The following is a 25,569-nucleotide window of genomic DNA, read 5'->3' on the forward strand; positions in this document are numbered from 1 at the left end:
AATACATCACCACCACTACACCTCTCCCCCAAAAAGCAACCCTAAAACATGCTGAAGACAAGGAAGGGATATCAAGCATCAACATGAATGTGAGTATAAAAATTATAATTTGTTGTTTACCATGTAAGGAAAAGAAAGCAAGAAGTGTTACTGCCCATTAACCAGTAATTAAAAATTTCTCTTCATGTTATTTGAACACATGTTATGTTTTGTTTCCATTTAGACATATTCAAAAGAAAGGCACACTTTTACATTATTTTTTTTGTTCTTTTTCCAAACTACACTTAGGCTCTACAGGGACTAATGTGACAATGAAAGACATAAACCTGGATTCCATAATTTGTGATAATGAAGAAAATTCCTTATTTCTATGTAATGCCAGTCAGCAGATTTCAAGAGCGAATGAGGATACTGTGTAGCTGATGCATAGATGCCCCTCTGGGTATCTACTTGCACACACCAGAAGTGTCGTCCACGAGACATCATATGTTGGAGAGTGAGAGGGAGAGGGAGGCGGCACTGCTAGGGCGGGGCGAGGTGCTCCTCATGGACAGGCTGCTGGTGGGACGGGATCCTGTCAGGGTGGGGAAGGCAGAAGCACAAACAGAACACAGGGACATTAACTAGTAGTACACTAGCCACATACTCCACATGCTTTGGGCATATGTAAGTGCTTAATTTGCTCCTTTTTTTTTTCTCTCCAATATGCCCATCATCCAAAATTTATGTTGGTATGTACACAAGACAAAACATGCTTGTTTCTATTCATTTACGAAGTCATAAATCACAGTATTATGTAATCAGATATTGATGTCATTACACATACATGTACACGTAAATACATAAATTACATGATATGTTTTAACCCGTTGAGGACGAGTCCCGAGTATACTCGGGCAGGTGTCTATGGGAAATGCGTGTTGTAGCAAAATCAAACCGTCCTCAACGGGTTAATACTCACTGCTTTCTGTGCTACAATGAATGGAATGGTACACAACATTCCAGCATAAATCTGTGAACAACAAAACAACAACATTCATGGCACTGCAAAGCACAGCTCATTTCAACACTGAAACAACAGTTGCACTCATCAGGAAGAGAAGAGTAGTATATTATGGGTCACAAAAATATCATGAGGATAATTATAATCATACATTGTTATACATATCCTTGGTTATAACTTAATCATAATCAACATCATAATTATCATTACTGTAATTATTGTTACTATTATCATTATTATTATTATTATTATTATTATTATTATTATTATTATTATTATCATTATTATTATCATTGTCATTATAATCATAATTATTATCATTACTGGTTTTTTTTTTCATTATTATTGGATTATTATCATTGTTATCATTAAGAGTAGTAGTAGTATCATCATCATCATCATTATCATCATCATCATTACTATTATAATTACTATCATTATTATTACAGCAAGTGCTATGACTAATCCTAATATCATCATCATCACTATTGATGCCATCCCATGTGAGTAGAAAGGAAGATATGGTAGACACAGAAAATTGGCAGACTGTTGTGGGAGAGAACTTGGAAGGGCTGGAGGTCAGAATCAAAGAAGTGTTCACAGATAATGGAGCTAAAAGGGTAAAAAAAAAAATCATACAAGTGCAGTTGTTAATGGATGCTGTCTAGTTAGCTAGATGAGCCGTGAATATGGCAGTGCCACGCAAAATTCATGAGGGAAACACCATATTGTTTGAGAGAGAAAAATACAGAAGTAGTGGGAATATTATTGTTTGTGAGAAAATATAGAGGTTGTTGAGCAAGAGGGGGATAAGCAAATACAATTGTAGGTAGGAGAAGGAGAGTGAGCATAGCATTCATTTAAGCAGCTAGAATTTGGAATGTGAATGCTGGCAGCAGGAAGAAGAAGAAGAAAAAAAAGGCAATGAAAGAGGAGGAGAAGCAGACTATGAAGAAAAAACAAGAGACCCGCGGGTCTAGCGCTCACCTGAGTATCGCAAGTTCACCTTTCACACAGTCACTAATCTAGATTATTCACAGCTCTACTAAAATTTGACCAGGCATTCTCAAGTAGAAGATGAAAATGTACAATAAGGGCCCAAATTTTTTAAGATTCCTTAATTTGGGGGGATTGGGGGCCCCCTGGGGCCCTCTGGGTGGGGCATGGTGCCCATTTTGATAAATTGAGATCCTGACCCCCTAGGGATGCTACCTGCCAAGTTTGACGAAAATCCATCATGAGGTTTTCAGGAAGAAGATGAAAATGTACAATTCAGGCCCCCATTTGGACCTTCCCAACCCCCCCCCCCCCCCCTATGCCCCCAAGAGGGGCACCCCTGGATTTGCTATGAACAAACTTGAAACTACAGTCATTAATGTACTCACTCATAGTATTATCTTAGCTCTATAACTTCTGATTCTAGAGAAGATTTTTAAAGATTCCTTCATTTTGGGGGGTTTGGGCCCCCCTGTGGCCCCTGGGTGGGGCATGGTGCCCATTTTAACAAATTGAGATCCTAACCCCCTAGGGATGCTACCTGCCAAGTTTGGTGAAAATTGGTCATGGGGTTCTCAAGAAGAAGATGAAAATGTATAATTTTGGCCCCATTAGGATCCCTCCCCACCCCCCTCCCCTGGGTCCCACGGGGGGCACCCCTGATTCTGCCATGAACAAACTTGGAACTGCAGTCATCAATGTACTAACTCATAGTATCAACTTAGCTCTATCACTTCTGGTTCTAGAGAAGAAGATTTTTACAGATTCCTTCATTTTGGGGGGTTTGGGCCCCCCTGAGGCCCCTGGGTGGGGCATGGTGCCCATTTTAACAAATTGAGATCCTAACCCCCTAGGGATGCTACCTGCCAAGTTCGGTGAAAATTGGTCATGGGGTTCTCAAAAGAAGATGAAAATGTATAATTTAGGCCCCATTAGGACCCCTCCCCACCCCCCTCCCCTGGGTCCCAAGGGGGGCACCCCTGATTCTGCCATGAACAAACTTGAAACTACAGTCATCAATGTACTAACTCATAGTATTAACTTAGCTCTATCACTTCTGGTTCTAGAGAAGAAGATTTTTACAGATTCCTTAATTTTGGGGGGTTTGGGCCCCCCTGGGGGCCCCCTGGGTGGGGCGTTGTGCTCATTTTAACAAATTGAGTTCCTAACCCCCTAGGGATGCTACCTGCCAAGTTTGATGAAAATTGGTCTTGGGGTTTTCAAGAAGAAGATGAAAATGTAAAAAGTTTACGCACGACGGACGCCGGACGCCGGACGACGGATGACGGACGACGGACGCCGGACGAAGGGCGATCGCAATAGCTCACTTGAGCCTTTGGCTCAGGTGAGCTAAAAAATAGAAGGTGGTGAATAGTGTAAGAAGATAATGAAACTGAAAGAGGAGTTCAAGGAAAAGGAGAAATAGAAGATGATGAAATAAAGATGATCATTATGAGGAAAAAAAGGAGATGACAAAGAGAAAGAAGTTACAGAATCAATTTGATGAAAAGAAATAAAAGAGAATGAGAGAAGGATCACCTAAACATATGACAGACATGCTGCATGACACATTGTCTCTCTAACCAAACATGAAAATCAAGCATTTATCTCACATGTCAGTTTCTCTATCACTGAATGTCAGATTACAATTGATCTGTTTAGATGTTTCATGTCAAACTTAGAATCTGAACATATTCCACAGGACAACATTAAACCGCAAAGTGAGAACACTGAATTAACTGACAACGCTTTGAACACAACAGCAGTCACAACTGGAGAATGAAATGAGCAACTGGGGGTAGTGGCAAAACGGTAGGCACTGTGTGGAGAGGCATGTCAAAAGGTGTAGTGTAGTAAAAAGAAAACCACAAGCATAAGAAGTACCTCCAAAATTGATTTGCCATCAATTCCAAGACACTGTACTATCTGTAGAAACAGAGAACCAAAGGAGGAGATCTGTCAAGACTCACAAACACTGAAAGAGATGTTTGCATCACTATTTGCATGGATGCATGGAAGAACTGGAGTTGCTATACTTTACTTGAGTTTGAATGAGACGGTTGTTGATCTTTTACAGAGAATGGTTAATTTGTATGGTGAACAGAGAGTTCAGTGGTATAGTGTGTAAGCTGTTATTTTGTGAGGATTTAATTTTCGCGAATTTCGCAAATCACTATTGGACCATGAATTTAACAACATGTTGCCATGCGCTAGGCTACCAGTCAACTCACAATAACCTCAGTGTCAATTTGCAAAAACAACATCTCGAAAATGTCCATGATCTGCTCATTCGTGAAAATATCTGTGCATGAAAATAACAGCTTATACAGTGTGAAGCCAGAGATGACAGGATTTGAATGCCTGACTATCGACTGTGAGGGGTAGGAGATCTGCATTTAATAATGCGTGCATGCTACTGACATTATGAGGTGATGTTATCAATGAAGGGGTGACATACTATAATGGATGAGAAAAAAATGAGAATGTGACAAGCTACTGACTTGTAGGTCTTAAGTAGGACCCATTGAGGGCATATATATTTCTCTCATCTGCACATGCTATATGTCATCTATACTACACACACACACACACACACACATATATATATATACACTTGATAAATAATACATTAATGCACATGCATGTACATATTAAAAGGATGAGTTACATTCCAAGGGTAGTGTCTAAGACAGCTAATGTTAAAGAGAATGGGTAAGATGCTACCGACCTGCTGGGCTGGAGTAGGACCCATTGAGAGTGCGTCTTGGGCTGGGAGACCTTGCCCTAGGGCTGCCGATGCGCGATGGACTCCGGCTGCGCCTAGGGGAAGCCTGGGGAAGATTGAGATGACATGGCAAATACCAGTGATGACGATGTATTATGCTAAAGTATAAGCTTTTATAACTAATCATCTTCTTACTTTAACTGGTCATCATTTCATGCAAGTACAGAAATTAGTCAAAACAGAACTTGACATGTTCACGGAATACATCTGTAAATGCCAACACCTCCAGAAAGTAAGCTGAATCACATTAATGATAACAGAGACCTGTGAATATGTTATTTAACACTTAATGCCAGCCAAGGCCATCAGGTACACTGGTACTTGAAGTAATATAGGTATCTTGTCTAAAATATGTCATGCTGAATAGCAATAATGTGAGGCTATGCCAGGCCTGAATTATTTATTTATATCTTCCTGCCCTCACCAGCGAGCCGCCCCTGCGAGTGACCGCCTCTCCCTTGAGAACCACCCGACCAGCGACGTCTGTCAGACAAGGCCAGATGTAGTGGCTGACCAGCGGAGCGGAGTACTCAGAGTCGTAGCTGCGGCGATACCTGGAGTCAAATCGAGCAGAGATAGCGTCAGGACGGGACACTGGCAGTGACGCAAACACAAACTTATAACGCATAACACAGAATATTTTTACCTCTTAATTGGAGTGATGAAATCCTAAGTTTCAATGACTCAAAAAGCCATACTGTAGATAGCACACTGCCACACATTTTGAAATCACAAGAATAAATGTTACATAACCTCTGAAGAGACACTGCAGCAGAAAATTATTAAAGAGACTTTTGTGGTGCATTTCCGGGAAAGTTGACAGAATTTGTCAATGTCAGGTTACATATCATGCCTTGAGTGCAGTAATAATCAAATTTAGTCACCCATATGCAATCAATATACATGAAAATCAACAACATTTGACACATAGTTGTACTAAGCTTGGAAAAGAAAACAGTACTTGAGGTCAACCTTCTTGTTTTACTTCTCTAACGTGTGTCAACTCCACAAGAAAGGTATAGTCCACTGATGGATTTCTATTGTTTTACTGTTTAATTCTTGATCATATTTTTTAGCTTTTGAAACACCTCTAAATGCATGATTGTGACTGTTTTATGAGTCATATCATACTTATGTGATTGTCCAGTCATACTGTTCATTATACTAATCAAGAGCCCAAAAACTTTACATTTATAATCTCTGTCCACCATTAACTTCTAGAAATTGGATTCAGTTGTGAAGTTTCTTTGATACGAACAATGCTATTCTGCAATTTCAATATTCATTGTGTTTCAATTTTACACATTGCATGGAGATGTATCAGACTGAAATTGTGACATGGTCTTTGTGAGTGTGGCATCATTCTTACCATCCTGAATGGTAAGAGCCTCAAAAGATGCAATTGTGTCTTTTGTGCATGTAACTGGAGAAAAATTTAGATTCTCATGCTTACTTGAGATCATCGAAGAGCTCCCCATCCCTGGCTCCGCTGATGTCAAGCGGCGACGGCAAGGCGCTCATCGACCAAGCCACCTTCACGAGCTCCCGGATGAAGAGGGTGAGGACGCGGAAGTCCACCTCTGCCGGGAACGATATGGCTGGATGACGGTTCATGGCCAGCAGCACGTCCTGGGTCAATAATGATATTTCTCTTTTTTTAAATTCATTCCTTAAGGAACAGGTATCTAATTGTGATATTGAAGTTTTTGCAATCCCTTCCTCCCAAAGTGCAAGGCTGTGTGTTTAATTTACAAGTGTCAAATTAACAAATGAATCAACTGCGTGCTTTATGTAGGCCTTCAAACTCACAGCGTGACTTGATAGTCCTTAACTAAGCATTTAAAGCAGGTACCAGTAATGTGAAACACAATGATCAGCAAACAATTCAGAGAACAAACATGAAACAAACTCACTCCCAATGGAAATTTACAATTACCCATTAAGTATAACATTGTCTAAAAAAAGAAACAACACAGAGAAACCACTAATTCGTGAACTCTGACCTCATGCTTTTATCAATGTCTACATCTTCAATTCTTCATAATTGACAATCCAAGACTTATTGATTGATTGACTAATTAATTAATTCATTCATTCATTCATTCATTCATTCATTCATTCATTCATTCATTCATTCATTCATTCATTCATTCATTCATTCATTCATTCATTCCTTTTTCCATCACCAACAGATTCATACAAATGTGAAATTTTACAGAAAATAAGTGCATAACATCATCATTAGAAGATACGATAAACAAACTCATAAGTATGCAATTAAAAGGGAAGATAAAAACATTTCATGAGTATGTGGCAATGCTACAGATGTGGAGGAATGCTAATGAAAAAAAAAAATGCTTGTAGAATGCATTCCATCAAATTCTTTGCAAATTTATTGTTGTTTGTTTTGCTGGTCCAGTGCATAATATCTGAATATAGGCATTTGCAGCATCATCATCTGCTCTTAGAAAATGAAACAAAAGATAGAAATGTTTTTCCTCCTGATACAAATTCAGTACAACAATAACTTGGGGCTGCAGTTTGTGGTTGCACAGCTTCCTTGTTTTCCATATATGGGGTAATTGCTTCAGGAATTGGGTAGCGGCTGTAAAATGTATGTATAATCTTTCTGATAGATATTTTGAATGTGCCGAGTATTGAGCATCAACTGTTGATCCGCCAGAGTTTCCTGGCATATGAGGACAGATATCACAGTCAAAGTAAGATATAGCAGGTGCCACAGAACCAAGGGGTACCACTGACTCATTGGAGAGCCATTGCCTATTAAGTAGCTATGACTTCATCCCACATGTCCGTAATTGAACAATTAATGGCTAAAATGCCCTTCCCACATAATAGATGGCTCTAAGACAATATAGAAGAACTAGAGCATGGCAACACATATACTGCATACGCTATATATTTCGCGGCGGTTTTATTTTCGCGAATTTCGTGAGTCGGGAGCTATTCGTGAAATTAACAACACGCGAAAATATTACCTTCTAAAATTAATCCCATGCCTTGATGATACGAACATTTCAGTACTAGTATACCATGTCACGACTTACCAAACAGACCATACTGGCTAGCTTGTTTACGCACGTCCACGTCTACTTACGAATACTGTAGAGAGCCAATCCATTATGGAAAGGGGACCACTCGTCAGAAATCTAGCGCGATGGACTTAACCACTTCAAAAATGTTGAATTCTAAATTACTAGTTCGCAGAGTTTGGTAAGTCTTTTTCATGCAGTGTATAACTAGTATCATTCTTATTTGCTCGTAAGTTGAAAATTCACACTTTCTTTGCCACTTCATATTTTCTCTGGTCCCCCAATCGCGAATTTAACCACTCGCGAAAATGTGTGACAGCGGCAATTCGCGAAAATTTATATACGCGAAAATTATAGCGTATACAGTAGTCACATAAAAGGTGTTTTACCAATGGTTTGAAAGAAAAAACACATAATGCACAGTCACACAAAGAAGGTTTTTCCAATGCATAGAACAGTATACAGGCAAGGTACACACACAGAAATTTTGCTTGACGCACTGAAAGAAATATATAACATTCTATGATCACAAGACTAGCTAGTGTAGATATGCCAGTACCATGCTGTCTGTCAATACAGTACATAAAAGGGCATATGTACCTCAACAATGGCATGTACATCCAGTAGAGTGCCGTTTTTGTTAATGTAGCTCTGCACGGCTTCCGACAGGGTCTCCGGCCCGCTGTGCGATTCAGCCAGGAGGCTCTGAACCTTGCCACGGTAGCGGTGGAAGGCCATCTTGGCAGCATGGAATGCTTCCTATGTTTGAATGAAGCATAAATGTGAAGGGATTTTAAAGAACAAAATCACTTCTCTCAATGTACTCGACAACTACCAGTTGACATAGATACTGTATACGAAATATATATTTTGTAGGGTTTTCATTTTCACAAATTTCATGAGTTGTGGGTGCTATTTGTGAATTTAACAACATGGCAATATGTGACTCTGCACCTCAAAACAAAAAAAAAGTCTCCAGACATGAATTTTTAGTTAAGACCATATTCTGAAAGAGCAGACTTTAAGCTTTAAAATGATGTATAACTCAAATCAAATGGACTCTCCTAACCTATCTAAATATTGGAAGGAAAGCACAAACTCAGGAAAAGTGTGAACTGAGAAAAGAGGCTCTGAAGTACAGTGTCTATCAAGCGCTTGATCTTTACCAAACCGTGCTGGCTGTGGGATGAATGGGACAAAAAACAGGAAGTAATCCACCAGAGTAACAACAATGAAGGGATTATCAGATTAAACTGAAATTAAGCATGTCTCATTAACACATTCTGTCCATAATCAATGCTAACTTTCAAAGCAGTAGCCCTATCCTTTCAAAAGTTATTAGAGTTGAAAGTGAAGAGTGTGGACAAGGTTTTTCAGAAATGAAAAAGGGATTCTAAAGACACACCTAATCACACTATTCTACCAAAAATGTTCGAGATTAACTGCTAAAAAAAGACACTTTCCCGCCCGTTTTATGATAACAAATTTTAGCATAATGTAAAAAAAGACCCGCTCTTTTAGAAAATATGAAAAAGTCAAGTTCGGCTTGGTTGACCCATTTCACTTATTTTCAGTCCTCACGCAAAATCAGTGTGTGTTATGTTCGTTTTGAGGTGCACGGTCACATATATTACAGAGATGGTATTGTTTTGGTTGAGACAGGGCCTTAAATCTGTGTGTGTGTGAGTCAGAGGAGAAGACAAAGAGAAACTATACTTACGAGATATGAAAGGGCATACAATATTAAGAGTAATTCAAAGTTTATTTGATGGAAATCAGTTTTGAAATGACTAAGATATCCAAAACAAAGTAGTCCTAATTAAAGATGGGACTCACCTTTTATTAGGATCACAACAAAAACAATAACATCCCTTCTTACTCTGATCCTGACATGAACGTGAATGTGCACGCATACATTTCTCCTTTCATTTCTGTATGCCACGATTGCAAAATTTAATCACTCACAAAATTGTTGGCAAGTCCCAACTCATGAAAAATTAGACTCACTAAATACAGGTATATGGCGAATACAGTATTGCAAGGGCTGGATTCCTCATTGTAGAGAGACTTTTCAAAGAAAAAAATAACATATACAATATCTAATGCTCACTGTCTCAGATGATATTTCCAAAAGCAACATATGTATGTACAATACAGAAGATCTAGTGGTTCTCACCTGGACACAAGTGAAGATTATCTTCTGGTTCAACTCGTGGTCCTCGCAGTGGTTTCGAAGGATGTCCATGGCATCCATGCGGCTCTGGGCGAAGAGGTCGTTGAACCTGGTGACCAGGTTGGCCTGGCGTACTCGCTGGACCACATCGCTGCTGACAGACGTCCTAGGGGACTTGAGGCTTGGGGTCGAGCTCGGTGTTGGGGCCAGATACTCGCTCCTGACAATTAGATTGAATAATGATACCCTCAATCAAATTGACCAAGCCAAATATATGTTAGTCTATGCCACTAGGGGTAGGTTGCCTTAGGTTGAAGCTTGCATGTCAAGAAAATAAAATAAAGAAAGAGATATGATTCAATTCGTAAATTGATGAACTTTGGATTCATTATCATTTGCAGATAATTGATCCTCACACCTGTCCTAATCAAAGGTGGAACAATGCTCTTTTTCTTTTCATTTAAACCTGACTTTATCACTACTTCATGTCAATGGAGCATGAATTCATTTGATTTCATAAGACAGGAATTATTGTGTTGTATACTCTTGCATGCAAAACTCAATGTTAGCACTAAGGTTAGTATATCTTAATTACACAACTCTTGGAAGTTTGAAAATTTTACGAGGTTGTTTAAATCCTAACATGCACAGAAATCTCAGCACAGTCTTTCAATACATTGTTTGTGTGACTGTCTGACATGAACAAACAATCATTTTCAAGGACTGCAGTATCAGAAATACAATTCAAAACATGCAGGAACAAATCTAGCATTGTAACATTTGGTAAAATATCACTCTATTTGGTCCACACTTCAGGGTCGCAGCCAGGACGCACCTTACTAAGCAGAGCACTTTGGCAAATGAATGGGAGAGCAATACCCACCTGCCAGTCAAGATGTACTTCTCCTCCTTTAGGAGATTGATGTCGTCACGGAGACGGCGCACCTCCCGCTCGTAGTCATCCAGGGTCCCCGAGCGAGCTCGGTAGAGGCGCAACTCGTCCTCTAGGGCGCCAATTCTAGAAGCAGATAATTCGGACATGAACTGTCAGCTTTCACTGAAGTTGACCTCAGGGGGGGTGTTTGTTTTCTCTCTGGCTTCTACTCTGCCTATCTCTCTATTTATCTTCTTTCTCTCACTAATTCATTATGTGTCTTCATTTGTATTTCCCCATCCATATAAGCGTAAAAATGTGGAAGATATTGCAGTCTAGATATTTTCACAAATGTTGTGCTTAACAAACTATCACAAAAACAATAACATGTGAATAATTAGTGGACATATCAGATTTTATATAAAAAAAATAAAAAAATACAAACAAGCAAGATTCACTGGGAGCAGCCAAATGAAAAAAAAGAAATGAAATAAAGAAATCATATGATAATGTTATACAGAGAGGAAGACATTTACAGTCCGTATCAATTTGTCCAGCTAGCTGGCTATCTTTCTTGAAGTACGTACACATTTATACATATACAAACTATAAACCTACCTAGTGGAAGAAAAACCGTCTATTGCATGCCCTTCAACATTTGTTCCTCAATTTATTTGTATTATTCACAAGAAAATGTCATAAAATTTCACTGTATTGTTCCAGCATGAATATCTGATGTGCATGTCAAGCTTCTTCAAAGTTTGAAGAAAAAAAATCCTTCTACTATTTAGAATGGCTACACAGCTATATCACTGTCTATTTACACAAGTCATTGTTTCATCAACACCAAAGAAAAAATGAAATGAACCCACTGTCATCTACGAATCCTAAATTGTGCTTTACAGGTAGGAGTATAGCAACTACAATGTATCTTTGCAACGTAACATGATCAGCAGTAAATTTGTATAATAGATGAGAAAGTTCCCAGCCAATCATATACCTCTCTCTCAGACTAGTCGAGATCTCATCGCTGACCAGTGCCTCCCCCTCGGACACACGGCGTTCACTGTCCAGCTTGGATTGGGCTTCCACTAGCCTAGATATCGTGGGATGGTTTAACAGCATCATAAGAAATACAGGAAATGGAAGGATCCACTTTAAAAGGACATGAAACAGGCATACAGAACTATTCCAGGTAACACCAACAGACACAGCCTTGAAATACCATGATTTGAATTGTGTTATTTGATTTGCAATTTTTGAGGTGTGGGAAACATCCTTGGGTCAAGAAATATACATAGATATCAAAATTATCTTTCGGACAATATTTATGAATCAAAAACTGCTGCATCTTTCATATTTCATGCATATATGTGACCCGCTACAACAAAATGATCCTAAAGTCGGGCGAGGTCGATTATTTGAAAATTGCATGATATAATCCCCTAATCTTTCTGCTTTAAATTGATATATAACACATTTTATAAAAATAATCGGCTGCGGAGATATCGATGTTTAAAAGAGAGCATGTCGAGACGTCTGGAAAAGCACTGTTTCGAGAAAAGCGCCCTAAAAGTCTTCCTTTCGACACAATCACGATCAAGGGACACGCAAGTCAGTTTTCACCTCTGGACAATAGAAGATAAGCCTTAGCAACCCCCGAAGAGTTCATTCAAGCACATCAGCGTAGGCGGTCTCCTCATCAACCAATCAGTGACCAGGATGTGAGAAGCAGCTGAGCATAGCGCACCACGCCCGCACGTGCACCAGTCGACTGGGCAGTGTGCGAGCTTCACGCTTCGGTTAGCAGCAAGCAGCAAACTGACCAATGAGATCACTCTGGTCGTTGCTAGGGGCGGAACCTATCTGTGGCGCTCAATCCAAATTTTCGAACCAGTTTCTGCTTCGTTGAAACACCAAAAAACATGGCTCAGAAAAACGCTATTTTTTAATCTTTCCTTTGATCATTTTGCTTCAAAATTTTGACAGATGATAGAAGACATGTTAGACTCCAATAATATATCAAAATCAGAAAATCGTAAGTTTTGACCAATTTTAATGCTATGACTTCAAACTCGATTTTCACGGCTTCGACAAAAAAAAAAAAAAAAAAAATTTCACCCAATGAACAAGCACAAGTTGATAGGAACTGGTCCTTTTCTTTACAACAACAAAAACAACAAGGAAAAGTAGAAATTACGCGGTGCGTAATATATGTCCCCGCCGGAAGTAGCATTTAGTAGCAAAATGTACAATATGGGTAAAAAGATCAAGGTCAAAGGTCAAAGAAGTCAAAGGTCAAAATTCTATGTAGAAGTTTTGAAGCCCTCACCTAGTGCCATCACATAAAGCAAACGGAATCGAAATCGGGTTAGAAATGGCGAAGGAGTAGCATTTTGTAGCCAATGTACAATATAGGTAAAAAATCAAGGTCAAAGGTCAAAGAAGTCAAAGGTCAAAATTCTGTGTAGAAGTTTTGAAGCCCTCACCTAGTGCCATCACTTAAAGCAAACGGAATCAAAATCGGGTTAGAAATGGCGAAGGAGTAGCATTTTGTAGGCAATGTACAATATAGGTCAAAAATCAAGGTCAAAGGTCAAAGAAGTCAAAGGTCAAAATTCTGTGTAGAAGTTTTGAAGCCCTCACCTAGTGCCATCATATAAAGCAAACGGAATCAAAATCGGGTTAGAAATGGCAAAGGAGTAGCATTTTGAAGCAAAATGTACAATATAGGTCAAAGGTCAAGGTCAAAGAAGTCAAAGGTCAAAATTCTATGTAGAAGTTTTGAAGCCCTCACCTAGTGCCATCACTTAAAGCAAACGGAATCGAAATCGGGTTAGAAATGGCGAAGGAGTAGCATTTGGTAGCAAAATGTACAATATAGGTAAAAAATCAAGGTCAAAGGTCAAAGAAGTCAAAGGTCAAAATTCTGTGTAGAAGTTTTGAAGCCCTCACCTAGTGCCATCACTTAAAGCAAACGGAATTGAAATCGGGTTAGAAATGGCGAAGGAGTAGCATTTTGTAGCAAAATGTACAATATAGGTCAAAAATCAAGGTCAAAGGTCAAAGAAGTCAAAGGTCAAAATTCTGTGTAGAAGTTTTGAAGCCCTCACCTAGTGCCATCACATAAAGCAAACGGAATCAAAATCGGGTTAGAAATGGCAAAGGAGTAGCATTTTGTAGGCAATGTACAATATAGGTCAAAAATCAAGGTCAAAGGTCAAAGAAGTCAAAGGTCAAAATTCTGTGTAGAAGTTTTGAAGCCCTCACCTAGTGCCATCATATAAAGCAAACGGAATCAAAATCGGGTTAGAAATGGCGAAGGAGTAGCATTTTGAAGCAAAATGTACAATATAGGTCAAAGGTCAAGGTCAAAGGTCACAACTGAAATTCTGTATAGAAATTTCAAAGCTCCCATGTAGTGCTATCATATAAAGCAAACAGAATCAAAATCGGGTTAGAAATGGCGAAGGAGTAGCATTTTGAACATTTTGATCACACACGGACGCACAGACGGACGGACAGACGGACAGACGGACACACACACGTACGGAGCCCGTTTCATAGTCCCCTGCTCGAACTCGTTCGGCGGGGACAACAAAAACAAAGAAGCAAAAGAAGAAGGCGATTGTGTGTGATACCTCCTTAGATACAGTAATAAAGGTCAAAGTCGAGTTTGCATGGACATTTGATGACTTTATTCTCTTTTATAAACTAGAAGCATCTTGGCAAACTCACTCTGCTCGGAGTTCCGATGCCACACCCCTGGAGGTATTGAGGTCCTGCTCCACCTCATCTAGTTGCTTCTCGTAGCTCTCCTGCATCTCGGCCAGCTGCCGCTCTTTGTCCGCCGCATCCGCCATGATGGACAGGCTGGTATCCATGGTGACGCCACCGCCAGACGCCACGAGGCCCCGTCCCAGCCAGGGCAGCAGACGATTCTTGAGGGAGTCGCATCCTCCATACATGCCACCTGTTTTGGTAGTTTAGATTGAAGAGATCACAGTGCAAGATTAAAGGTCAGTCAGAATACAGCTGTGAATAATGAATAAAACTTTAGATATAAATTTGGTGTATATTTCAGCCACAGTATTCTTAACAAGGTAAAATGCAATTGTTCTACCTTATGGACCACAAGGGAAATAGCATGCACATTTCTTTTTTGTCAATACAAATACTAATAGTGGAGCGGCATAGCCGAACAATTGTGCATTTTGTGATAAAAGCACCAAATTTCGTACACAGGTTGACAATCACGTTCAGATTAAATTTAGATATTGGGCCATCGTAAATAGCGCCCTCAACGTCCATGGCAGCCATTTTTCAAAATGGCTGCCATAAATGCCATGTTTTCGTAAAATTTGCTAATTTTAGGAGAGAAAAGTAAACAAGATTTTGGTTACAAATGGGAAATTACATTCAAAATAAATCTAGATATCGAGCCATCGGAAATAGCGCCCTCAACGCCCATGGCAGCCATTTTTCAAAATGGCCGCCATAAATGTAATTTTTTCAAAACATTTGCTAACTTCAGAAGGGAAAGCCAGTAAGATTTTGGAAACAAGTGGGAAATTACATTCAAAATGAATTTAAATATTTTGCCATTGTTAACTGCGCCCTCAACGTCCATGACAGCCATTTTTTAAAATGGCTGTCTAATGTGCCACTTCTTCGATGATTTTGCGAATTTCAGAAGGGAAAAGTTAATAAGATTTTGCCCATAAATGTTAATTACACTCAAAATAAATCTAGATATTGGGCCATCGGAAATTGCGCCCTCAACGGCCATGGTAGCCATTTTTTCAAAATGGCCGCCATAAATGCCATTTTTTGTTAAAAAATGCAAATTTCAGAAGGGAAAGCCAATTTTTTTTTCTCTCTTTTGTGCAAACAAGCGGGAAATTACATCCAAAATAAATCCAGATATTTGGCAATTGAAAATTGCCCCCTCAATGGCTATGGCAGCCATTTTTTTTAAAATGGTCACCATAAGTGCCACTTTTTCATTTAAAAAAATGCTAATTTCAAAAGGAAAAGTCAATGAAATTCTGGTTATAAATGGGAAATGACATTTAAAATAAATCTCGATATTGGGCCATTGGAAATTGCGCCGTCAACGGTCATGACAGCCATTTTTCAAAATGGCCGCCATAATTGCTATATTTTCGAAAAGATTTACTGAAATCAGAAGGGAAAGCCAACGAGATTTTGCAAACAGGTGGGAAATTACATTCAAAAGTAAACTTATTGGGCCATTGCAAATTGCCCCCTCAACGGCCATTTCAGCCATTTTTCAAAATGGCCACCATGAATATCTTTTTTTTCGTAAAGTGTTGCAGACGTCAATCAGAATTTCCACAAAGGTCGAAAATTACATTCAAACTGAATTTGATAATAGGCCATCCAAAATTGCACCCTCAACAGCCATAGCAGCCACGTTTCAAACAGCTGCCATGGATGCCCTCCCCCCCCCCCCCCCGGCCCCACCATTTTTTTTTTCCAAAATTTGCTGATGTCAGAAGGAAAAGTCAATAAGACTTTGCAAACAAGTAGAAAATTCTGCTCAAAAATAAATTTAAGTATAAGGTCTTCTTAGAAGGCGCCCTCAAGGGCCATGCTGACCACCACGGATGTCTGCTTCTTTTTTATTTTTTTTTTGTGGAAAGATTTGCTAATTTCAGAGAGAAAATCAATGAAATTTGTACATTTGTTGAAAATCATATTCAAAAGAAAATAATATATGAGGCCATTACAAATGGCACCATCAACGACCATGGCAGCCATTTTCCAAATGGCCACTATAAATGCTATTCATTTCTTGAAAATATGATAATGCCAGAAGACAATACAATTTCTTGTGGAAATTGACAAAAGACATTCAAATAAATTCAAGTTTGAATTTGAATTTGAATTTGAAATGAAGATATTGAGCCACCATTTAAACATCGTCCCCAACGGCTATGGCAGCTCTTTGTCAAAATGGCTTCCACACACCCCCTTTTTTTTTTATTGGCCTATTCCAGAAGGAGAAAGCAATAGAATACTGCTAAAGAGCAATATCTAATGCAATCTTGTGTTCAAAGAAATCTAAATTAAAAAAAAAGGTTTCATTGATGGGTTAGTTCTAAATTCATGTTTTCAGTTTAGTTCTAATTGCAGTATTTCGCGTGTGACGGCTAACAGTATGGATATCAAATGTATGTGTTTTTATGGAAGCATAGCATAAAGTAAATTAACTTTTTTCGTAAAATGAAAGGCCATTAAGAATGTCTTAAGAATGTTTAGGAAATTACATTTTAGAATAGATACACGTCATATAGTCCCATATATTCAATGATATGGTGTTACTGTCAAAGTTGATACATGGCGCCACTATCCCTGGATATTCATATTACTCTTTTTCGGAAATTTTTCATGTTTGCCACCTAAAATATGCATTCATCATTGGTGAGATATAATCGCTAAGCATTTGCCTTGTTTATTTTAGTGGTTCTTCAACACCATATTTCAGATTACGCAATGTCTCTGTGAGTATTCTACTGTCTTCTCCTTCTAAAGTTAAGCAAATTTTCCCAAAAAAAGGAAGAAAAAGAAGAGTGTATTGTAGCCATTTTGACAAATAGCTGAAATAGCCATTGAGAACACAGCTTATGATGGCTCAATGTTTAAACTTCTTTGTATGTAATTGTCAACTTGCGCAAAAAAAAAAAAAAAAAATGTTTATTGTCTTCTTCCGGCATTAGGACATCTTCATAAAAGAAAAATGGCACCTATGACAGGCATTTTGGAAAATGGCTGCAATTACCATTATAAGCTTTTTTTTCTTCTTGAAAATTTGCGAAGGAACAATTTCTAGAGTTAGTGCAACCTGGATATATTGTTTGATTTTCAACATGATTTTCAATTTATGTACACATTTGTTGACTTTTCTTTCTGAAATTACCATTTTTAAAAACAAAATGATTATGACAATTGCAGCCATTTTGGAATATGGCGGCAATGGCCGTTGAGGGCAGTATTATAATAATCTAATACAAATATTTATTATAATAATCTAATACAAATATTTATTATAATAATCTAATACAAATATTTATTTCAAGCATGATTTTCAAGTTGTGCGCAAAATCTTATTGACTTTTCCTTTTGTGAAATCAGGAAATCAAAAATAATGGAATCCATGGTGGCCATTTTGAAAAATGGCTGCAATGGCCATTGAGGGCGCTATTTACAATAATGTAATACATGGGCGCAAGATATATTTCAAACGAAATTTTTGAATTAAGTGCAAGATCTTATTGACTTTTCTTGTGGAATTAGTAAATTCAGAGAAAAAATTGCATTTATGGCGACCATTTTGAAAAAAATGGCTGCCATGACCATTGGGGGCACAATTTGCGATGGCCCAATATCTAAATTTATTTTAAATGTTATATTCCACTCGTTTGCAAAATCTTATTGATCTTCCCTTCTGAAATTTGTAAAATCTTACGGAAACTGGCATTTATGGCGGCCATTTTGAAAAAAATGGCTGCCATGGCCGTTGAGGGCGCAATTTGCGATGGCCCAATATCTAAATTTATTTTGAATGTTATTTCCCACTCGTTTGCAAAATCTTATTGATTTTCCCTTCTGAAATTTTAAAAATTTTACGAAAACTGGCATTTATGGCGGCCATTTTAAAAATCCCTGTCATCGCCGTTGAAGGCGCAATTTGCGATGGCCCAATATCTGAATTTATATATTTTGAATGCTATTTCCGACACATTTGCAAAACCTTATTGATTTTTCCTTCTGAAATTTGTAAATTTTTACGAAAAATGGCATTTATGGCGGCCATTTTGAAAAAAAATGGCTGCTATTTCCGTTGAGGGCGCTATTTACGATGGCCCAATATCTGAACTTATTTTGAATGTTATTTCCCACTCGTTTGCAAAATCTTACTGGTTTTCCTTCTGAAATCTTTAATTGTTTTTTGCGAAAAATGGCATTTATGGCGGCCATTTTGAAAATGGCTGCCATTTCCGTTGAGGGCGCAATTTGCTGTGGCCCAATATTTAAATCTATTTTAAATGTTATTTCCCACTCGTTTGCAAATCCTTATTGATTTTTCCTTCTGAAATTTGTAAATTGTTACGAAAAATGGCATTTATGGCGGCCATTTTGAAAAATGGCTGCAATGGCCGCTGAGGGCGCTATTTACGATGGCCCAATATCTGAATTTATTTCAAATGTCATTGTCAACATGTGTGCGAAATTTGGTGCTTTTATCATAAAATGCACAATTCCTCTAATTTTTCAAGCTATGCCGCTCCACTATAACACATATTTTTTTTTTAAACAACAGGAATGAAGAAAAAAGAACTAAGAAGAAATGAAGCCTGGAAAAAAGAAAAAATTTGGAACAACTGGTGTCATTGCTGATGTTGCTTCAAATGATCCTGTTGCAGTGGCTCCTGCAAAGTTGTTTTATCTCCCATTCATGGTGGACTGTGCTTGTAAGTGGTTGGTTGGTTGAAGCATAGAAACATAAAATACCAGAAGAATATACAGCCATGAAAAGAGACATATTCATTTTTTTTAAGAATTCATTTGTGGTTGTTGGTTTTGTAGTATTAGTATATTAAAATGGAATCCCATTTTCTTTGCTCATTTCCACTAATAATTTATTTCATTATCAATTTTGTTACATACCTTCAGCTGAGCACAGATTGAGGATCTGGAAGAGCTCTCCTTGAACTCGGGATGTCAGCTCAATCAAGTCCACGCAGCGGGTCACATTCTGGTCACATGTGTTTATCTGAACATCACACACACATAAAAAAAAAGTGCAGTGTTAGAAGAAAATTTCAGAATCTCCGCTTTATGTTTCTCAAAATATATATTCAATGTATTCAACATGTTTGTCAGTATCATCTAAATATTACCTGACAAAAATTCTATCCTGCTCCTCCCCCCCCCCCCCCCCCCCCCACCGACCCACTACTCTCACTATATACTGTACGAGCTGAAATTTTCGCGGTGGTTTTATTTTCTTGAATTTCGCGAATCGCCTATGAACCGCGAAAATAACACGCGAAAATAACAACGCGCAAATAGCTAAGTTCGGTTAGACCCTTGCAACCGCGAAATTAACAACACGCGAAAATGTCCGCCAAGTAGCAATTCGCGAAAATATCTGTACGCGAAAATTTCAGCTCGTACAGTAGGTGAACACTGATGTTTGCACTGTAAAGACATTGAATCTGGAGTTAAAAAACTATTTGTTTAGATTGGGTTTTTCATTTTTTTTAAGGGGTTGCTTTGGCTATATTTCCATTAAAAGTCCTGTTTACCTTTGGGAGAAATGATTTAAAAAAAGGTTCCAGATATTACTTTTGATGCATATGTGTAGGTCAGTTGTATAACAAAACGTCGATCCTACAATATAAGATTTTTGCAATAAAGTTTTCTGTTTCACCTGCAAATGGTAAATTATGTCTTTAATATTTTGTTAATTTCACATAACAAAACAATTTGATCAATTGAATAGGCAGACAAGATGATGCTGAGGTGCATCTACTACTGGTATTGTATAAAAGACTCAGAGATGCTGGTCTGGACTAATTTTAAGATTCAAAGGAAGCAGCATCGTGGCATCACTTGGCTTGCTGACTTAGAATTTTGAGGCTTGGCACAACAAAACCATGCCATAAAGACAATTCTGGCTATACATGATGATCAAGATCAGTTCAGCACACAGTCATCAATCATCAAACCACAGTACCATTCAAAGGTCTTAACCACGTACTGCAAGGGGTTGCTGTCATATTCTAAATTTGTGTAAATACATGGTAGGGCTAAAAGGGAAGATATAGGGATGCAGGCAGTTGAATCCCCCATCCGTATTTGCACGCAATAAACAGTTTAAGATGAAGAGTAAACATGGACATCATTCCTGGGCTCCTGTAACTCTGTTTGAATGCCCTACAGTGAGTAGGCGATCACAAGCAGTTTCCTTTACACAGTACACTCGCCATAGCTGACACATAATGGTGTAGAATTAAAAGGCATATAGACTAGCTGCAGCAGTACGATATGATAATGTATGTGTCAGTACCTGTATGTACAATGTACTGAGTATCTGTACTATGGACTAAGCATACAATCCATCAACAGTTGTTCATTTGACCTTGAGTTCATATACACAGTTGCACCTTTTTTTTTTTCTTTTTTACTGTAGACTAGTATCACAAATCTCTCCGAGAACTTCATGCTCCTTGAATACGTAGTCTGTATGATTTAAGAACCCTCCAAATGATTTCCTGTGTAAATGCTCTACCATCTCAATCTGAGTGACACTGGCCTATCTCAGGAATTTTTGGTATGCAATCTAAATACCGGTACTTAACACGATCACTGACTTAGTGGCACAACCATACACCCATACACACACACATGCAAACACATACAAATGCACACATGCACACACATTTTTTAAAGGTCCATACACTCTTTTGCTAACTTGTAGACCCTTTGTTTCACAACAACATTACTGTAAGCGATCTACATCTGTTCATTGTTTGACTTGACGATCAGGACAGATAGCAGTTTGAGTGTAAATCAGTAAATTACGCAAGGTTGCCTTTAGGATTAAGGAGACACCAGTGTAATTGTTTAACAGTCAGTCACTTCTTGATGCTACTGTCAACAGAGTTTCAGTGACTGTTTGCTCTGCTGTGTGGAGGTAAATTGGAACAAGATCTTAAAACCTCTCACACATTGTACTAAAGTCGCAGGCCTGGTTGCTGGGACTATAATCAAGCACAGAATGCTGGCTATCAAGAGATGGGGGGGGGGGGGAGGGGATGGGAGGGATGGGGGTGAAAAGGGGAGAGAGAGTTTGTTTATCGAAATGCAGTACATATGATCAACTGAAAGCCTGCAACCACTCTACTTAAAATCAGGTCCAAATTTCTAGTAATACCTACACTTATCCTAAACAGTAATAATGCAAGTACAGGAAAAACTATGGTATACCCACACAGAGGCTTTCTTTTTAGATCTAAACATTGTAATTTTTTCCTATTTTTTAGATTTTTTTGATGAATTATTATTTTTTTTTTTTATATGAGAATTTGTCAAATGAAATACTTGTCCAGGCATGAAGGTCTGCTTCATAAGTGGCAATGAACCCCTTCAAATTTTTTTAGTGTTTTTTTTTTTTTTTAATCCTGTGTAAATATGCATCTTGATCCAACTACAGCTTATACATGTGTCTCATGGAAGTACATCAATTATATGTCATATCATCCTCTCTGTGTGTTACTTCTTGCAACATACAGGATGTACTTCCAAATCCCCAATGTCCACAGTATTCTTTTGTACTTCTCCCAAGTTTTTTCTCATTGCACTGTATTTTTCCCAATCTATGTTTAATCATTTGGGCAATTCATGCCATTCTATTGCTGATCTATGATTTATGTTAGGAGTCTTGGAGGAAAAAAAAAAACACATACATAAAATGTGTACCCCACTACAATGTTGGTTGTAAAGCTACCATACAGCTCTACACTACTCTATGTGTACCCTTACCTACTTACACTATGCATGCATGTATGGCAAGAGGTGGGGCATTCTGCAGTTGTAAGCTGAAAAAAAAATCACACATCTTTTGCAAAAGAATAATGTATTTTGGCACAAACAATGCCTAAAAACCCAAACTATGTGCTGAGTGATTGCCAACAACTGCTTTTTTTTTTTACCTTTCCTTCATTCATTTACACAAAGGTTTAAGTTTTATCATGAATGTTGACTTGCATAAAGTTGTAATCAATATGGCTCTCCTATTAAATGTCAAAAACTATATTTTGGTTATGTTTATCTTTTGATTTATTGTACATTTCAAAAAAGGTGAATTGAGTTTTTGAAACACATGAATACAGTACTTATGACACACTGAAAGCAAGTACCGTAGGGCCTAGTTCACAACTTGGGGCTAAGGCAGGATTTCTGACAGTAACATAGCATCAAAACTATAAATTTACCATTCAGTTCACCACAAAGAGCACATACATAGCTTTTAATATCCAGATTTAAAAGAGTTGTTGGGTGTAGGTACTGAACAAATTTGCAAGTGAGCAATCACTAAGGTATTTTATGAATATGATACATTTATATCACAGGAAAAGACTACAATTTTAATAATCACAAGAAATTCTCTCTGTGACATGTTCAAAATTAGTCTATTTCCAAGCAAAGCAATGAAATCAAATGTGAAGTAAAATCAAGTGCTGGCATCACTAGTCTTAATATTTTATAGTGTAACCCCCTAAAATATCCATGCCCCAATTTTACTCAACTCCCATTTAAAAAAAAAAAAAAAAATGCCACCCACATTTAAAATGAGAGAATTCATATCATATCCATTGATTTAAGTAGAGGACCAGAACCATGTCTAAACTAGAATTAGATATTTTATATACAAACCAAGCAAACTTCGGTCTTCATCTTCACCAATCTCATTCATTGCATTGTGATTTGTACCATTGTTGATTGTACTTGTATGGTTGGACCTACTACTCATCGACCGCCTAATGTTTATTTGCTTGATAAGAATATTTAACACTGAAATTCACGCAAAAAACTTGACCTACGTGATTGAGAAAATCCAGCACTATCAAATGCCGTTGTTCCCTTTTCGATTCGAAGTTTCAGTGCAAAAATATCGCCGTCGAACTTGCGTGGCCTCGTTTCAGCTCCTCGCGGTAAAGCTCCTTATTGAGATCGACCGCTATTTTGGCATTGACAATGCACGCAAACCGAGTTGTATTGAACACCGTGTTGTACGAAGCTTTTTTAGAAACTTCCACAGACATTACATTACGATTCGGTGAAAATATTCATTCGAAATTTTGTCCTTGATTAAAACCATTAATGAACAGTGAATTTTCGCGTATTCCCACACCATCCTCATCAACGGTCAAAGCCAATCCATTTTTATGTGCTCTGCGCGCAGTGAAGTGCGTACTAAGCGTTCTGTGCGCCAATGTATACGCGGTCGGTTTCAAAAAGGGTGGTCGATATGTAATAGGGCTACCATACTGTAGAATACCTTCCCTTTGACTAGACCCTAATAGTTGTAATAGATCAAACTTGTGTCCTAGAGTTCTATAGGCAAGGACTATATATTTCTGCGAACAAAGTAAACTTAAGTGTTCATACTAGGCACCTATGTTCTACTCCTAGATTTTCTATGGGGTAGACCCTACATTTAGTTTAACGTTAGGTGTAAAACTTTAGGTCACAGCCACACCAGGTCTAACGACGAACGTCAGTCGTTAGATTTTTCTCTAAAAACGTTAGTCCCTGCTGGGCCCGGTCGCCCATGCATGTGCCATAGATTCTAGATTCTTGAACTTTGTTTGGAGAGGAAGAACAGAGTACAGTCGAACTAAATCATCAAATATCTAGATTCCTTTTCGCACTTGCATCCCACAGTCTACAAGTGAACAAACACAAGTTGTGATTTTGCTCGAGCGACCGACCGACTGATAGATTCGTCTTCACTACACAGACTTGACAGGTGTGGGACTGGGAGAGTTGCACACCACCGTATCAACAGGTAAGTTAAAGACGAACGCAAAACATCACGGTAGTTCATGCATTTTACCAAATAATTGTTGCTCCATCGCTCAAGTTTCTCCTGGAGAAGAGAGTATGATCCCGTCTTTACGAGTCTTCGGAGTGACTCCGCCATTCTTCAATACGGAAATCAACACGAAAATTAGCAACAACCTGTCAAAAAATTAGCATACGACGTCGGCAGCCAAGTGTATATTCCGAAGCCGGAATTATTTTCTCCACCAGACTTTGACGCCTCGCTGAGACGGCAGACCCACATCGCCAGCTAGGTGGGAGTGTCACATATCGAGGCAATTTATTTTATTTGAAAAAAAAAAGACAAATAAAGAAATAACTGGAATAATGCAGAACATGCACATGAACAGCGGGTGTTATAGCCTGAAAGCGGGATCAGTGTGGTTCGCAATAAAGATGCTCAAAAGTTTGCTGTCTTGCTAACCAGTTGATCCCAATATGCAGTGTGGCAGGCGTGAAAACTGGGATTGTGCTATACAGGCGGTCCAAGCTCATGCTCACCATGGAATATGCTATATCACATTTTTTTTTTCAAAGAAAAGAAAAAAAGGGTCTTCATATCTTTTGCTGCCAATTTTCTCCCAAAATCGACTGACAGGCAAAATAAAGTCAAAAATACACAGGTATATTCGAGAACTGAATCGCATCGCCATTTGTTCTTCCCAAGAACTGTAAGGAACTGGAATTCCCTGTCGTCAGAAATTGTTTCAGTGCCATCTGTGGGATCATTTCGAAACCGTCTAACGATTGATCACAGTGGCTAGTTTTTTCTATGTGCTTGTAAATATCTGTAAATAAATTGTATTATAATGTAAATAGCACCCACCAGTCTGCAAGAATCTTCAGTCTATTGAAGGAGGCAGACTTAATCAGAAGAAGAAGAAGAAGAAGAAGAAAAAGTAAGCAAATACATAAATTAATACAAAAAATAAACGGCTAACAAAGAAACAACTTAAAGATACCGTGTCACATTAGGCCTACACAAAATGCCCACACTGTTTTTCTAAAACAACAAAAATAATCACAGAACAAAAGATATAGAAGAAG

General features: G+C 38.2%; 1 protein-coding gene across 1 annotated transcript; it reads right to left on the bottom strand.

The window, feature by feature from the left end:
• Positions 1 to 373: 373 nt before the first annotated feature.
• LOC140235200 (mitochondria-eating protein-like) lies at positions 374 to 24,653 on the bottom strand. Its single transcript, XM_072315234.1, has 11 exons — positions 24,536 to 24,653; positions 19,579 to 19,684; positions 14,623 to 14,857; positions 11,885 to 11,980; positions 10,894 to 11,028; positions 10,014 to 10,230; positions 8,438 to 8,596; positions 6,238 to 6,413; positions 5,209 to 5,338; positions 4,728 to 4,830; positions 374 to 574 (listed from the first exon to the last, which is right to left on the bottom strand). Exons 1-11 carry the CDS (start codon positions 24,620 to 24,622, stop codon positions 483 to 485), a joined length of 1,536 nt encoding a protein of 511 aa, XP_072171335.1. The 5' UTR covers positions 24,623 to 24,653; the 3' UTR covers positions 374 to 482.
• Between the last annotated feature and the right edge of the window lie 916 nt (positions 24,654 to 25,569).

Source organism: Diadema setosum, chromosome 11 (genome assembly GCF_964275005.1).
Source record: "Diadema setosum chromosome 11, eeDiaSeto1, whole genome shotgun sequence".
NCBI lineage: Eukaryota > Metazoa > Echinodermata > Echinoidea > Diadematoida > Diadematidae > Diadema > Diadema setosum.